The 15,371-nt window shown below is 39.4% G+C and overlaps 1 protein-coding gene across 6 annotated transcripts in view; it reads left to right on the top strand.

Annotated features, from left to right (window-relative positions):
* The window catches only part of TMEM131 (transmembrane protein 131), a 238,590-nt gene that overhangs the window by 192,397 nt on the left and 30,822 nt on the right, over positions 1-15,371 (top strand). For 5 of the 6 annotated variants that reach the window (XR_001823702.2, XM_017524072.2, XM_017524074.2 and 2 more), the window contains 6 exons: positions 3,296-3,447; positions 3,810-3,952; positions 4,392-4,578; positions 5,990-6,175; positions 7,246-7,404; positions 7,804-8,402. Coding sequence is in view for 5 of the 6 variants with exons in the window: in XM_017524072.2 (XP_017379561.1) it covers positions 3,296-3,447; positions 3,810-3,952; positions 4,392-4,578; positions 5,990-6,175; positions 7,246-7,404; positions 7,804-8,402 (1,426 nt within the window). In the remaining variant the exon portion in view is untranslated. The remainder of the gene's footprint in view (positions 1-3,295; positions 3,448-3,809; positions 3,953-4,391; positions 4,579-5,989; positions 6,176-7,245; positions 7,405-7,803; positions 8,403-15,371) is intronic. The other variant, XM_017524073.2, reaches the window with a different exon arrangement.

Genomic DNA, 15,371 nt, shown 5'->3' on the forward strand with positions numbered 1-15,371 from the left:
TCACCATGTTGGCCAGGCTGGACTCAAACTCCTGACCTCAAGTAATCCGCCCACCTCAGCCTCCCAAAGTCCTGGGATTACAGGCGTGAGCCACCGCACCTGGCCCACTCTGCTTTTATAATAGGAGAAATTTTGCATAAGTATTAAGTGAGCTAATATTTAACTTTTTTATTTTATTAACTATAATTCATATTTACAAGATGTAGAACACTGAACTAAGCACTGTGAGAGATAGGAAAATAAATAAGAGTACTCGAGATGTCAGAAATGTATTTTAAATAAGAAATTCAGGAAGAGGTCCTAGAGTGAGCTTAGAGTAAATTCTATCACAGTTTCCTCTACAGTGCTGTAAAATGCGGTTCTCAAAATTCTTGGTCTCAGGACTCCCTTACAGTCTTAAAATTATTAAGGATCCCAGAGAGGTTTCTTGTTTATATGGTTTACATCTATCAGTGTTTTGCCATGTTACAGATCTTTAATATAGTGATTTAATTTATTTAAAATAATAACATATTCCATTTAACATAGGTTAACATCAAAAATGAAAACTATATTTTTTAAAATCATTTAGCAAGGAAAATGGATGATTTTAAATTTTTACAAATCTCTTTAATGACTAGGTCCCTGACTTAATAGATAGATTCTCATATTTGCTTCTACATTTAGTCTCTCATGATACATTGCTTTGATTGAAGTATATAATGACAATCTAACCTGCTACAGACATGTAATTAGAAAAAGGAGTATTTTAGTTGCCTTTTAATTTATAACACTGTACATCAATCATTTGGAAAATACTAGTTCACAGAGACATGCAGACCTTACAATTGTTGCCACAATTTACTATGTACTATCCACAAATAAGTCATACTTATTAATATAACCACCAGTCTCATCAGGAAACTCTTGAAGTATTGGGAAGCTGTCAGGCTCACAAGGGAGAATACAAATTATCCAAAGTCCTAAGTTTTACTCAAAGGCTTGAATTCTTTCATTGAAAACAAATCCTTCAGTAGGCTCACTTATTTTTGTGAAAATATCTGCCAGATACCCAAGTCTGAATAACGGTAGCCTGACTGTCAGTCATTCTTTCAGACATAAACAGTGTTCCGTGAGAAAAGCAGCTGGTTCAGCTTCCGTCTCAAACAGCTTTTCAAAACAACATGGTAGCTGTAGAAATACTTTATACATAACTTCCTGTCGTATCCCACAGAATATTAAAGACATGCTCCGGGGTTGACGTTTTTACTGCATCATTGAGGACTTTTTTTTTTTTTTTTTTTAAACTACAAATGCATGACACTGAAGAACACATTGGCTGCTAGGGAAATTTGATACCTTGATGCATGCTAAGGGGTCAGCATTTTTACCCTCCATAGCTTTTGCTGCTGACCATCAGTGCAGATGCCAACTTAGTGAAAAAGACAAATAACATCTCTCAGTATTATTATGAAAATAGTTTTGACATTGTGGTTGATACTCTGATAGGATCCCTGAGAACCCCAGGGATCCAAGGGTCACTCTTGGAGAACCACCACTATAAAATTATTAAGGTCCTGAATGGTATACAGGAGACATCACAACATCCTGAAGTTTTCCCCAAATCATGAGAGTTTAAATTAGCTAGTATTTGCTGGGAATATATGTATAGCACATCATTGCATCTGTCAGTTACTCAAAGTAGTTAATTTAAAAGGGAACTTATTCAGCAACCATTTTGAAGCAGTTGGAATATTCTCTTGTCTAGTAGACTTTGACAGAAAGGAAAAAAAAATAGCAGTTGACACTTGAACAACACAGGCTTGGACTGTGCTAGTTCACTCATACATTTTTTTCAATCATGTGCAGATGGAAAATACAATTCTCAGGATGCAGAACTACATATATGGAGAGCCCTACTTTTTGTATAGGCACATTCCTCAGTCACCAACTACAGCTTGAAAATGTGCAAATTTGGTTATGCCAGGGATCCTGGAACCAATCTCCAGCATGTACAGAGACCACCATATTTACCTCAGAAGCAAGAATTAAAAGTAGTGTGTTTCATAAAGTCTGTTGACTATAAGTTAATGTTTGTGGAATCATGCTGAAGCATGTAGTTAGATCTGTATGTGTGAAACACACACCAATCTATCCCAGGAGGAGTAGAAAACAATACAAAATACACCCTCCTTCCATGTTAGCAGAAGCCTTAAAGAACTGGCGGACATTTATAGCCAAGTGTTGCCAACCCTTCCCTCAAAAAAGTTTACGCTTAATGTTGCTTAAAAACCAGAACAGTATATCCTTATATGTGACCTGTGACTTTTTTTTTTAAATAAAAAAGCAAATGTTTTTTAACCTTAACTATAACTGGCTGTCAAAAAGTTATATTTTTGGCCGGGTGCTGTGGCTCACGCCTGTAATCCCAGCACTTTGGGAAGCTGAGGTGGGTGGATCACAAAGTCGGGAGTTCAAGACCAGCCTGGCCAAAATGGTGAAACCCCATCTTTACTAAAAATACAAAAATTAGTCAGGCGTGGTGGCAGGCACCTGTAATCCCAGCTACTCAGGAGGCTGAGGCAAGAGAATCACTTGAACCTGGGAGGTGGAGGTTGTAGTGACAGAGATCACGCCACTGCTCGCCAGCCTGGGCGACAAAAGCGAGACTCCGCCTCCAAAAAAAAAAGTCATATTTTGAATATTAAACTAAGCCATGCTTTAAACTTTAAACCATCAAGTGTTTATGACACAGTAATTGTGTGTAAGCTTCAAAATAAGATTCAAGGAGGAATTTATAGGAACTGGAAATATTTTTACATGTAAAAGTACAGTGCAGCCTGAAGACCCTTCCCTTTGTCCCCTTCAGGGGGAAGGAGTGGCACAGCAGTGGCAGCAGTGGCAGGAGGCCTGGGGTGCTGGTGTTGGTTCCACAAAGGTTTGCTTTGTGCTAATGCATCTAGCTGTTCATCTTAGCCTTGTGGCCTTTTCTGTATGTGTGTAATATTTCAAAATTGTAAAAAGTTAAAAACAAAAAAAGATCCTTATCCAAAAACAAATGCCTTGTGCAAACATTGAAGACTTTGGTGACTTGGGGGACAAAGCCCCTTTTTGGACTTAATGCAGAATATACATCTCATCATTGGTAACTCTGCACTGCTTTCCAGCTAACCTGTATCTAAACATGACAGATAAAATTGTTTATGAATTTAATCAGTTTGGAAAACTATACTGGGCTTTAGATGGGGTATAAAGGAAGAAACATTCTTCCAGACAATATATTCATGACTCCTCTTTGTTTACCCAATGATTCAAGGCTCATCCACTGCAGAGTTCAACAGGATTTATGGAGGGCCTCTCTCGACATTTAATTTTAAACCTAATTTTAAAACCTGGAGAAAAGAAATCTGTCAAAGTAAAGTTTACTCCAGTTCACAACAGAACTGTTTCTTCACTTATCATAGTCAGGTAGGTTCTGTGATATAGGTGTCGGTTGAGTCCTCACTTGTTTTGAGATTTATGTGTCTAATTTATGAAATAGTTTGAATTCACTTTATCCAAAACATGCACACACACTTCTTGCCTGATAAAACATACCTTTGTTATCAACTGCATAGTTCAAAAACATGAATAGTGGTTTACTGTATTGTATGTCTCTTAAAAATAAAAACTCTTGTCTTCTCTGTGTATTTTTGAATTCTTAAAGCGTAAATTCTCACCATTAAATTTAATTTCTTTGTGGTGCTTTATAAAATAACAGTAGAAATTGTAAATCCAAAGATTGTGCAAATTTAATGAGAGAAAAATCTGTAATTCTTGTTCTTGCATAGAAATAACCTGACCGTGATGGATGCTGTGATGGTCCAAGGACAAGGAACAACTGAGAACTTGAGGGTAGCAGGCAAACTTCCAGGCCCAGGAAGTTCCTTACGCTTTAAAATCACGGAAGCTTTGTTAAAAGATTGTACAGGTAGTAAGTTTTCCTAACAGTTCCAGGGACACCGATATTAGCATTTGCTTTCAACAGCAGATACTTTCAAAAACAACATTATTTGTATATGTGCACACATGTATATTAGTTATGAATGCTTAAGACCTTAAGGAAGCTCCATGTCTTGTGCTTATAGTTGTTTGATTTGGATCTTTAAAGATTTAAAGTGTTTGCACTCATTGCGTACCTTAGCTGATTTACTCTCAGTGTGAATTGTAAAGTATATAAAACTTTTGCATCTAAAATGGTATGTCAAAGTAGATTACCTCATGGTGAAAGCTGAGGAATAGCTGATCTCTCTGACATGCAGGGATGGTTTATAACCTGTGACATACAGTAATTCATGAATAATGTATTTATCATTTGGACTGGGAGCACATGATGACAAGATGTAGTCTTATTCCTGATTTTTTTCCTTTAGGTTTAAAACTAAGGGAACCAAATTTCACATTGAAAAGAACATTTAAGGTAGAGAATACAGGACAACTTCAAATTCATATAGAAACCATTGAAATCAGTGGATACTCATGTGAAGGATATGGCTTTAAAGTTGTTAATTGTCAAGAGTTTGCTCTAAGTGCCAATGCCTCTAGAGATATAATCATATTGTAAGTATTTTATTTTAAGGTATAATGAATCACTAACGTTTTATACTAGAGTTGCTCAAACTCTATGCAAAGATAAGTTTTCATATTTACCAAAAATCTTTATTCCACAAATATATTCGTTTGATTTTTTTTCACTTAATCTTTAGCTAAGCTATTTCTTCATATCTTAGTTTTCAAAGTTATGAATTTTTTTCACTTAATTTTTGGTTAAGGTATTTCTTCATATCTCAGTTTTCAGAAGTTGTAAAACTTTATCTCCAAGGTAGATCAAATAATCTTAGAAATCAATTTCAAAATTATTTTCAGGGTTATGTTAAAGCAAAAGATGTTGGTATAAATTCACAGTTCCCTAGCAACAGAGATTTGTTTCATATATGTACAGTTTTTTCATGTTTTGCAGTACAAGGATGTGTAATATTTTGGTCAGAAGACAATTTTAATACCAGTCTCAATAATAGCTGCAGCATATTTTAACTTGTTTTGTTTTAAAGTTTATGCAATAAAATTCAACTTCTGTCTCAATTGAATATTTAATTTTGTGATCTTTAATGGATATTTACTTAATAAGTAGCTACATTATTGCATACAAGGCATACTGTTTAACACCTAAAGATGCAATGAGGAATAAGACACCTTTCCTCAAGGTGCATACAATTAGCAAACAATAAAAATAATTATGGCAGTAATCAACACTGTAGGAGATGATGGAAAAATCACTTGGCCCCATATGGTTTGTTTGGATTTTTTTTTAAGACATTATTGGGGCCGGGCATGGTGGCTCACGCCTATAATCCCAGCACTTTGGGAGGCCGAGGCGGGTGGATCACGAGGTCAAGAGATCGAGACCATCCTGGTCAACACGGTGAAACCCCGTCTCTACTAAAACTACAAAAAATTAGCTGGGCATGGTGGTGCGTGCCTGTAATCCCAGCTACTCAGGAGGCTGAGGCAGGAGAATTGCCTGAACCTAGGAGGCGGAGGTTGCAGTGAGCCGAGATTGCGCCATTGCACTCCAGCCTGGGTAACAAGAGTGAAACTCTGTCTCAAAAAAAAAAAAAGAAAAGACATTATTGGGACTGTAGTCTGGAAGAAGAGCATTGATTTAGATAATAAAGAAGGAGGGAAGGACGAGGGAAGGACACAGCCCAGGACCATTTTCTGAATTAATAATTATAGGAAACTGATTATTGTTAATTTTTAGTGTAATTTCTCTTAATTATTCACAGAGTATCATTGTTCCTATTATTGACCATGGGACAGTAGTTATAACATAGTAAAATGGGGAAGTTGAATAAAAGTATCAAATTCAAATTCTGTGTTATATTTCAAAGGCTTATGGGACTGGTGTTATATGTAAACTGCTTGTGAGATATTTTTAAAATTTGGCCTTACTGCCATCATTCTGTTTTAGGTTTACTCCTGATTTTACAGCTTCTAGAGTTATTCGGGAACTGAAGTTTATAACAACAAGTGGCTCTGAGTTTGTGTTTATATTGAATGCATCCCTTCCTTACCATATGTTAGCAACCTGTGCAGAAGCCCTACCTAGACCCAATTGGGAACTGGCTCTGTACATCATCATCTCAGGAATAATGAGGTACTTGTGTCTTATTTTGAGGTTCATATTCATTCATCAGGTAACACTGTTGATGGAGTGCCCGCTGTGTGCCAGGCACTCTTCTAAATGCTGGGATATGCCAGCGAACAAAAGAGAACTGTGCCTTTATCAAGCTCACAGACTGGTGGGAACAGTTAAAACTGAGCGCTTCTTGGGTAGCATATGTAATAAACTGTCTTCTTTACCTCTGAAATTTGTTATACAAATTAAGTACCTGTTAACATCTTTTTAAAATGTTCAGGTAAAGTTACTTGACTTGGGCATATATATATATATATATATAATATACTTAACACAGTAGTACGTAGGCCACATGAAACTGATGAGAAATATTTTTTAAATCCTCAATGTCTTCATCTGTTCTCAGTGTATTACTTTGTGTTTCAAGAATCAGGTAAATTCACCTCTAAACTAATTTACATATTTATATCACATATCCCTTAAGGAAAAAGCAAAATTCTTAGTAAAAGAAAAAATCAAATTCCAGACATTTCTTCTAATACACATAATTGTTGCCTCCACATAAAACCTCCATGTAAGAGGGCATTCTATAAAAATTGATGTACAGGCTGGGTGCAGTGGCTCACACCTGTAATCCCAGCGCTTTGGGAGGCCAGGGCAGGTGGACCACCTGAGGTCAGGAGTTCGAAACCAGCCTGACCAACATGGTAAAACTACATCTCTACTAAAAATACAAAAAAATTATCCAGGCATGGTGGCGCATGCCTATAATCCCAGCTACTTGAAGAGGCTGAGGCAGGAGAATTGCTTGAACCTGGGAGGCAGAGGTTGCAGTGAGCCAAGATCGTGCCATTGCACTCCAGCCTGGGCAATAAGAATGAAACTCCATCCCCCTCACCCTCAAAAAAAAAATTGATGTGCAAACTTTTATCCATAAAACTGGGATTTTTGTCTATTAAAAGTTGTCACAGACATCTTGGTTTTCTATTATATTGTACTTTACCAAGAAACTGTGCCTTTAATATCGAATTTTGTTGCTTGTGCACTAACAAATGAATCCTGATTTTCCAACTTTTGTACCCTTGCAGTGCACTGTTTCTTTTGGTCATTGGAACAGCCTATTTGGAAGCTCAAGGAATATGGGAGCCATTTCGAAGGCGGCTATCCTTTGAGGCCTCGAACCCACCCTTTGATGTGGGAAGGCCTTTTGATCTCAGGAGAATCGTTGGTATTTCATCTGAAGGAAAGTATGTTTATATGCTGGCAATAAATTCCCTAGTATGCATAGATTTGGCTGATAAAATTACAAGAAAAAATGTTTGTTTTCATCTTTGCTCAAGAGAAAAAAATCGTAATTCTGATTACTTAATAATAACCTATATGGAACTCTTAGTGACTTAGAGCTTATACTGGATTCTGTGTTTTTATTATATTGATAAGGGTTAAAATAGTTTTAGCTAGATCACTGATGGTAAATTATAAATGTTCAGATAGAATCTTAGAGAGTTGTGGAAATTCTCCGTTTCTTGAATTTTTTCCCCTAGTGTAGTTTATATTTATGGTGGCTATACTGATGAAATAAGTTTTTTTTAATATTAGATTTTGTAGATTGCTATTTACTGATCTGCAGTTGGTCCCTTTTTCAGCTTGAACACACTCAGCTGTGACCCCAGTCACAGTAGGGGGTTCTGTGGAGCAGGCGGTTCATCATCCCGACCCAGTGCCGGGAGTCATAAGCAGTGTGGCCCATCGGTCCACCCACACAGCAGTCACAGCAATAGAAACTCAACTGACGTGGAAAACGTCAGAGCCAAAAACAGTTCAAGTACCTCTAGTAGGACTTCTGCTCAAGCAGCTTCTTCACAGTCTGCTAACAAAACAAGCCCCCTTGTCTTAGATTCGAACACAGTGACTCAAGGTCATACAGCAGGCAGAAAGTCCAAAGGGGCAAAGCAGAGCCAACACGGCAGCCAGCACCATGCCCACAGCCCTCTGGAGCAGCACCCTCAGCCTCCTCCGCCACCGCCAGTGCCTCAGCCCCAGGAGCCACAGCCTGAAAGGCTGTCTCCCGCCCCCCTCACACACCTTTCCCACCCAGAACGTGCCAGCAGCACGAGGCACAGTTCCGAGGACTCGGACATCACCAGTCTCATAGAAGCCATGGACAAAGACTTCGACCACCATGACTCCCCAGCCCTAGAAGTGTTTACAGAGCAGCCTCCATCGCCATGGTCAAAAAGCAAAGGTAATCATCTGCTCCCACTGCCGGAGATCCGTGATGTGTGAGGGAAAAGCCAGTGCATGCGTAAGGAGCTATTGTAATCATGGTTGTGGGAAACAACTAATTTAGTAGGTTCTTCTGGCTCAGATTTATCCCTAGTATTGGACTTCAACTTTTCCATCAAAATGCAATTAGAGGTATCTGTCATAAAAGATACATTTGTATTTCTTAGATTGTTTACAAAATCAGAAATTTTGTGGAATCTGCCGTTTGTCTTTTAACTGCCTGTGAGTGTGTTATTGTGATAGATTTAGCTTTTTTTAAATTGTTAAAATAATTTTGAGTACATTGGTAAAATGGAGATCATCTGCCTTTTAACTCAAAATTAGGATTTCTTTACTTTAGAGCAGGGTTGGCAGACTGCAGTTAGCAGACCAAATCACCACCTGGTTTTATAAATAAAGTTTTATTGGAATACAACCATGCTCATTTGTTGGTATAGCCTCAGCTTTCATGCTTCTATGGCAGAGTTAAATAATTGTGACCAAGGCAATATAGCCCACAAAGCTGAAAATATTTGCTATCTGGCCCTTTACAAAAAAAGTTTGCCAACCCTGCTTTAGAGTTCTGCTTACTGTATTACTCGTCTTCTGAGTAACAAATACCCCAAAACCCAGAGGCGTAAAAGAACATACACTTTTATCTCACAGTTACTGTAGTTAGGGACATCGGTACAGCTTAGCTGGGTCCCATGGCCCTCATAAGACTTCAGTCAGGGTATTGGCCAAGCCTCATATCATCTTAAGGTTCAGCTAAAGGTGGACCTGCCTCCACGTTCACACAGGCAGTTGATGGTGGGATTCAGTTCTTCGTGGACCGTTGGATGGAGGCCCCCAGCTCCTTGCTGACTATGGCCAGAGGTCTGTCATGGTTCCTATCCACAGGGCAGGTCACAGCTTGGCAGTTGGCTCCCCTAGAACCAGCAAACAAGGGCAAGGAAGAAGCGAGCTGGCAGAATGGAAGTCACCATTTCTTGTGATCTAATCTGGGAAGTGGCATCCCATCAGTGTTATTGTATTCTGCTCGTTAGAAGTGTGGTCCAGCCCACACTCCGAGAGACAGAACTGCACATGGGCATAAATACCAGGAGGTAGGCACCACTGAGAGCTTAGAAGTCTGCACCACACACAGATAGGTAGACCAGTTTGTGAGCTCCAGAATCTAAAGATAAAAACCAGTAAATAGCCTCTAGTTTAGTTTATATTGCAGTTTCATCCCTTCACAGCCTGAGCTTTTTTGCATCTTCCTTTCTCTCTTGTGGCAGCCATTATTATTATATTACATTACATTACATTACATTACATTACATTACATTACATTACATTACATTACATTACATTACATATATTATTCCAAGCCTGTATCAGTCCCTTCCAGAATGGTTTACCAAGGAGTTTTTGCCTTCAATTTATACAGAAAATGGGAATCTTGGCAGCCCTAAGAGGCCAGAAAAAACCTGACATCCCAGAATCTAGAAATTTTAGGTAATTTTTTAGTCCCAGTAATATGAAAACCAGCTCTGTTGAATCCTCTTGGAATTATACCCATTCAGATTTGTAAAACAGTAAAATGTCTAGAATATTATTGGTTAACCACTTGTACAGAAATCCTTTTTTGGTTAACCCGTTATTAACTGAGCTTACATATTTTAGGGTAATTTTTAGAATAATCATAAGTGAATACTTAAAGTTCTTTTTTAATTAGATCAAGTTACATAGCATTTTTTCCCCACATTTACAGCATGAATAAAATAAATCCATATTATCCTTTCTTATCACAAAGAAAGAACTGGGCAGTCAAATTGAGTACTTCATTCCTGTGTCTAACAAAGTCTTCCAACATCAGCATGATAGGTCCAATTCTATTTTCAGGGTCACTTATTGAGAACATAAATTTTAAAATGAAATGCTTTTTAATTTTCACAGTGGTTCAAGAGTCAACCTACTAAAAGATACTCAGGAAGGGAGCATGGGTACCACATTATTGGTAACTCTTGAGCCTGTGAGGAGACAGTGGTTACAGACTTCACAAGAATGGCTATTCTACTTGATATCCTTCCCATTGAGGCTGTTTGGAAAAAAGGAAGGAGCCTGTGTCTGTATTTTTTTCTTCTTCAATGTTTTTATTGAAGTATAACATATATATAGAAAGACAGTCTTTAAAATGAACTTTAAAAGGTGGGCATTGATCTTGGGGTTGCAAGCTAATAGTATGTCATAAAACTACAGGCTTCCAGCTGGGCAGAACCTTTATAATCTTTCAAAAACTTACCCCCACATCCCTGCAAATAGCAGGTTTACATTAAATATGAACATTATCTTTTCAGAGGCAACACATTCTTTTTTTTAACACTCCTGGTATCTCAAACAAAAATTATTCCTTGTAATGAGCTTATGTAATAATTTCTGGCTTTTGGAAGCTGCTCAGAATGACTTCAAGTGAATGTGTTGATCTCTCTGGATCTTGCCTTCTGCAGTTGGATGGCTTGCAAGCAACCCCATCATGCTATGCCATCTCTCCAGTCACTGTTTCCGGTGAAAGATGATGCCCAGAAGTGCTCCCTGTTCATGGTTGGCCTGAGCAGGGACTCATGTAGCTGAATAAGCATTAGATTCTGTACTACCTTGGTTTCTTCCACCTGTAACACCTAAACCCCGTGGACTGAACAACAGCAATTGCAGGATTGAGGGCTAAAACCCAAGAAGCCGTGAACCTGGCACAATTGGTCTCAGTATCTGTATTCATAGAAATGATGGCACTTGCAGCCATTCTCATTTCTCACTTTGGCTTTATTGAGGGTAGGGAGAGACAGAGAGGTGCGGCATCGTGAGACCAGGCTATGCCATTAGGCAGGTGCAGTTTATATCCTGACTCTGCCCCCTTACAAACTTTGACTTTGGAGAAAATTATTCCCTTGAGCCTCCACTTGTTATTTTTAAAGTGAAGAGAACAGTTACCGCCCACATCGTAGGGTGTCGCTACTGCTGTGGTTATTATTGGGGCAGGAAGTGGCACATGCCATCTGTAGCCTGCTGAGTTGAAGGTGGCTGTGGAGCATCCCAGCAGAAGCATCTGCTTGGAACTTGGTCTCAAAGGTAATAATTGGGACAAGCAGAGAATCCCGAGGGCAAGGCCAAACAATAAGGCAGCCAGCAGATAGCATGACAGAAAGCAGTAGAAGGTGTGGTTAGCACATCCCAGCAGGCGGGGCCGGGCAGAGCAGAGGCTGAAGAGTGCTCACAGAGCCTGGACTTGAGGTCATTGTTTGTGATCTTGGCAAGAACAATTTGTGTGAAACACAACCACTTCTGACTGAGACCAAGTCACTATGGCTTAGAGTAACTTTCACATTAGACTGTTAGTAGTAGCCATTAACTAGTGAGTGTACTGGGGGCCTTTACTCTTTAACCTGTATTTTCCCTGTTTAATTTTTAACAAGAAAAAAGTATGCATGTATTGTATGGTGAGTTTTTTTTTTTTTTTAAATATGTAGAGTTACAACCAAGAAGGCAGTATTTTTGATGAAAAATGAATAACACATGGGAACATGGTGCTTGAAAGTATCTCTGGGCCAAGGTCAGAATGCCCATAGACCTGAGATGGCAGTGCTGATCCATGTTTGCCAGGGTTCCAGATGTGATCATGATGTCTTGTGTGCCCTGGTGATTGGCAGTGCTTGCTACAGTTTTCCAAGTAAGGCAACACTGGGCAGAATAGGAGCAAGCCCCAGTTTGTGTGATTCTAACTCGTACACTGTGCTGCCTCCTCAAAAAAACGGAGAGGAGGAAGAAAATGAGGAGACACTTGGTGAAACCAAGTGCCCAGGAGGTGGAGTGAGCCAAGACCCAGTTTGGTAGATAAAAGGATGGACACTCTACAGGTATGCAGATGTGGGTGAGTTGGGAAAGATGGAGAGGCAGGATACAAGCTTTCACTTGAACTTGAGGAGCTGACTTGAAGCCACATGTGTGTTTAGGGAAGTTTTTATTTGAGCTAAGCCGTCATCTAAGACTGATGGGGGGAAGTGGTAGGGTAGAAACACAAACTAGACAAAGTTTGTAGTAGTCAAATTCCATGTCGCTGAGAACGTTGTAGACAGGGGGCGTCAGCAGGGGCAGGAAACTTGCATTTGCATGCTGTCCCCTTCAGCAATGTTGGAGGCCCAGCCGAGGACTACCAAGGCACTGCCTCAGGTTTGTGTCACTTTTCAGTTGTACCCTGCAGCCCAGCGGTGAAGAGTGAAAAGTGGATAGTTGATGAAGTTGGACAGTGCTGGAGTTCTGTGGGGCAGGGACAGCAAAAAGACAGGGAGTGAGGATGTTACAGGAGTGCTGGCAGGAGAGCAGTCAGGTATTGTGCTGGACAATGTGGAACTAGCAGCATGGGGGAGGACCTTTAGTCAGAAGGAACCTCACAGATGGAGAACATGGATGAGTCAGGGATGGGAAATCTGACAGGTTGAATTTTGGGGAATGGTGGGAGCAAGGAATGTTCAGAGACTAAGATCTAAAAAGGGGGTGTGAGAGTAAGGTTTCAGAGGAAAAGCAGTTCTGGGCAATACCAGGTTCATAGGTGCAGCCTTGGAAATGGGATGCCAGAGTAAGCTAGAAGTGAGGTCCACAGTCCTTATACAACATTCTGGGTGGCTTATGTGTTTGGGAATTCAGAATTTTGGAAAGGTATGCAGTGCATACACCACACAATGCATTAGACTGTAAAAGTAGGTGAACATCAGATCAGCCATCAAACATATATAGTCATATTAAATTTTGTTTCTAAATGAGTTCGGAAAGAAAAGCTTTGAGAGTTTTTTGGATTTCAGAGTTCCAAATAAGAGATTGTCGACCTGTATAAGGCATGGGAGGTCGAGGGTAAAAGGAAGTCCGTAAGTGTGATGCCAGCACCCTTGAAGCCTAGGGAGATTCTTTCTGGAGGTCACAGTTGGTGATTCTCTAGAGGTGTTCCAGAGATGCCTCTCTCCGGTGCTGTCACTGATATAACAGGGCCTGACGTGGGACCACACATGTTCAGAGAACCCATTTGCTAGTGGTTGAAACTTCCCTGAAGTAATTCTTTTGGGTGGAAATTAAATGAAATGATTTAAAATGGGAGAGAGCCAACTACCTAGCTCAGACTAGCAATTCATTTCAGAGCAACTAGCTCAGACGAATTCATTATACAGCATTTAGTAAAAATAAAGACTAAGTAAATGGCTAGGACATGCTTTTTACATTGATAATTCATACTGTGCCTACATTTAAAACAGATTAGAGGTAGTTTAAATTATCAAAGCACATACAAAACAATGAATAAAAGTCAGAAATGGTTTTTGGTGTTTCATCTGTTTTTTAGTTATGGTACTAGCAGCAGAAACCTAGAATAAAGTTAGCTGTTACCATTAAGTGTTAAATTGAACTGCAAATTTTCTGGCAGTTATGGTTGAGGAAAATGTCATGTAGGTCTCCTGAAGGAAAATGGGGCATAGGAGTTCATCTGAAAAAAAGTTTGCAGGCATTAAATTCCTGCCTGAATCTGAGGACATCAAATAGCAGAATGGACATAGTGTCTCTGTTGGAGTCTATGGCAGTGTTCTTAACGTAGATGCTTTCTATCGGCCCCTTGTCAAACCCAACATCTTCACATTGAATGAGAACTCCTCACTTATATTGTACCTCTCAGATGAACATTCAGCTTCTCCCACATGCACAGCATTTATGGTGACCATGGGTAAGTATAGCTAGTGGGTGGTTCTCTACTATAAATATTTAGCAGCCTAAGTGTTCTTACACAAACTGAGGTTAGCCCCAAGGTACCCTACAGTCAGAGACAAATGTTTTTGTCAATAAACAGTTCTGGTTTTTGGTTTTGGGTTTTGGGGAGTTTTTTGTTGTTTGTTTTTTGTTTTTTGAGACAGAGTCTCACTCTGCCACCCAGGCTGGAGTGCAGTGGTGTGTTCTCAGCTCAGTGCAGCCTCTCAGACTTAAGGAATTCTTCTACCTCAGCCTTCCAAGTAGCTGGAATCACAGGCATGTACCACCATGCCAAATTTTTTTTTTTGAGGGGGAGAGACAGGGTCTCCTTGTGTTCCCCACACTGGGCTCAAGCAATCCCCCACCTCAGCCTCCCAAAGTGCTAGGATTACAAGCATGAGCCACACTGTATCTGGCCACTTACTGTTTTTTAGCTTTTTATTTTTAGATAATTGTAGATTCTCATGCAAATAATAAATTCAGAGATCCCATATACCTTTTACCCAGTTTCCCTCAATGGCAACATATTGCAAAACCACTGTACAATATTACACCCAGGATAGTGATGCTGATAACAGCTAAGACACAGAACATTTCCAAGTGCACGGGAATCCTCATGGGCCCTTTTCTGGCCACATCCACTTCCCTGCTTCTTCAGCCTGCCCCTTAGTCTGGCAACTATTTGTGATCCCGTTTAAGTAATATTCTTGAAATGACAAAATTGTAAAAATGAAGGAGATTAATGGTCGCCATACTAAGGAGAACTTTCCCCAAAAGGAATGTACCCTTTGGGTTTTTCTGAATCAGTTTAATTCTCTGGAGATTTACCAGTTTGTTCCTTTTTATTGCTGAGTAGTAGTCCATCATATGGCTGTACCATAGTTTTTTTTAGTTATTTGCTCATTGAAGAACATTTGGATTATTTCTAATTTAGGGCTGTTACGTATAAAGATGCTATAATGTTTGTGTACACGCTTTTGTATGAACATAGAACTTCATTTCTCTGGGATATGTGCCCAGGAATGAATTTGTTGGGTCTTATGATAGTTGCATATTTCATTTTTTAAAGAAACTGCCAAAATGTTTTCTCTAATGACTGTGCTGTATTGCATTTCCACCAGCAATGTAGGAGTGATCTAGGTTCTCCACATCTTCACCAGCATCTTCATTTTTTCTGTTGAAG

This window comes from Cebus imitator, unplaced genomic scaffold (assembly GCF_001604975.1).
Source record: "Cebus imitator isolate Cc_AM_T3 unplaced genomic scaffold, Cebus_imitator-1.0 Scaffold31, whole genome shotgun sequence".
In the NCBI taxonomy this organism is placed as follows: domain Eukaryota; kingdom Metazoa; phylum Chordata; class Mammalia; order Primates; family Cebidae; genus Cebus; species Cebus imitator.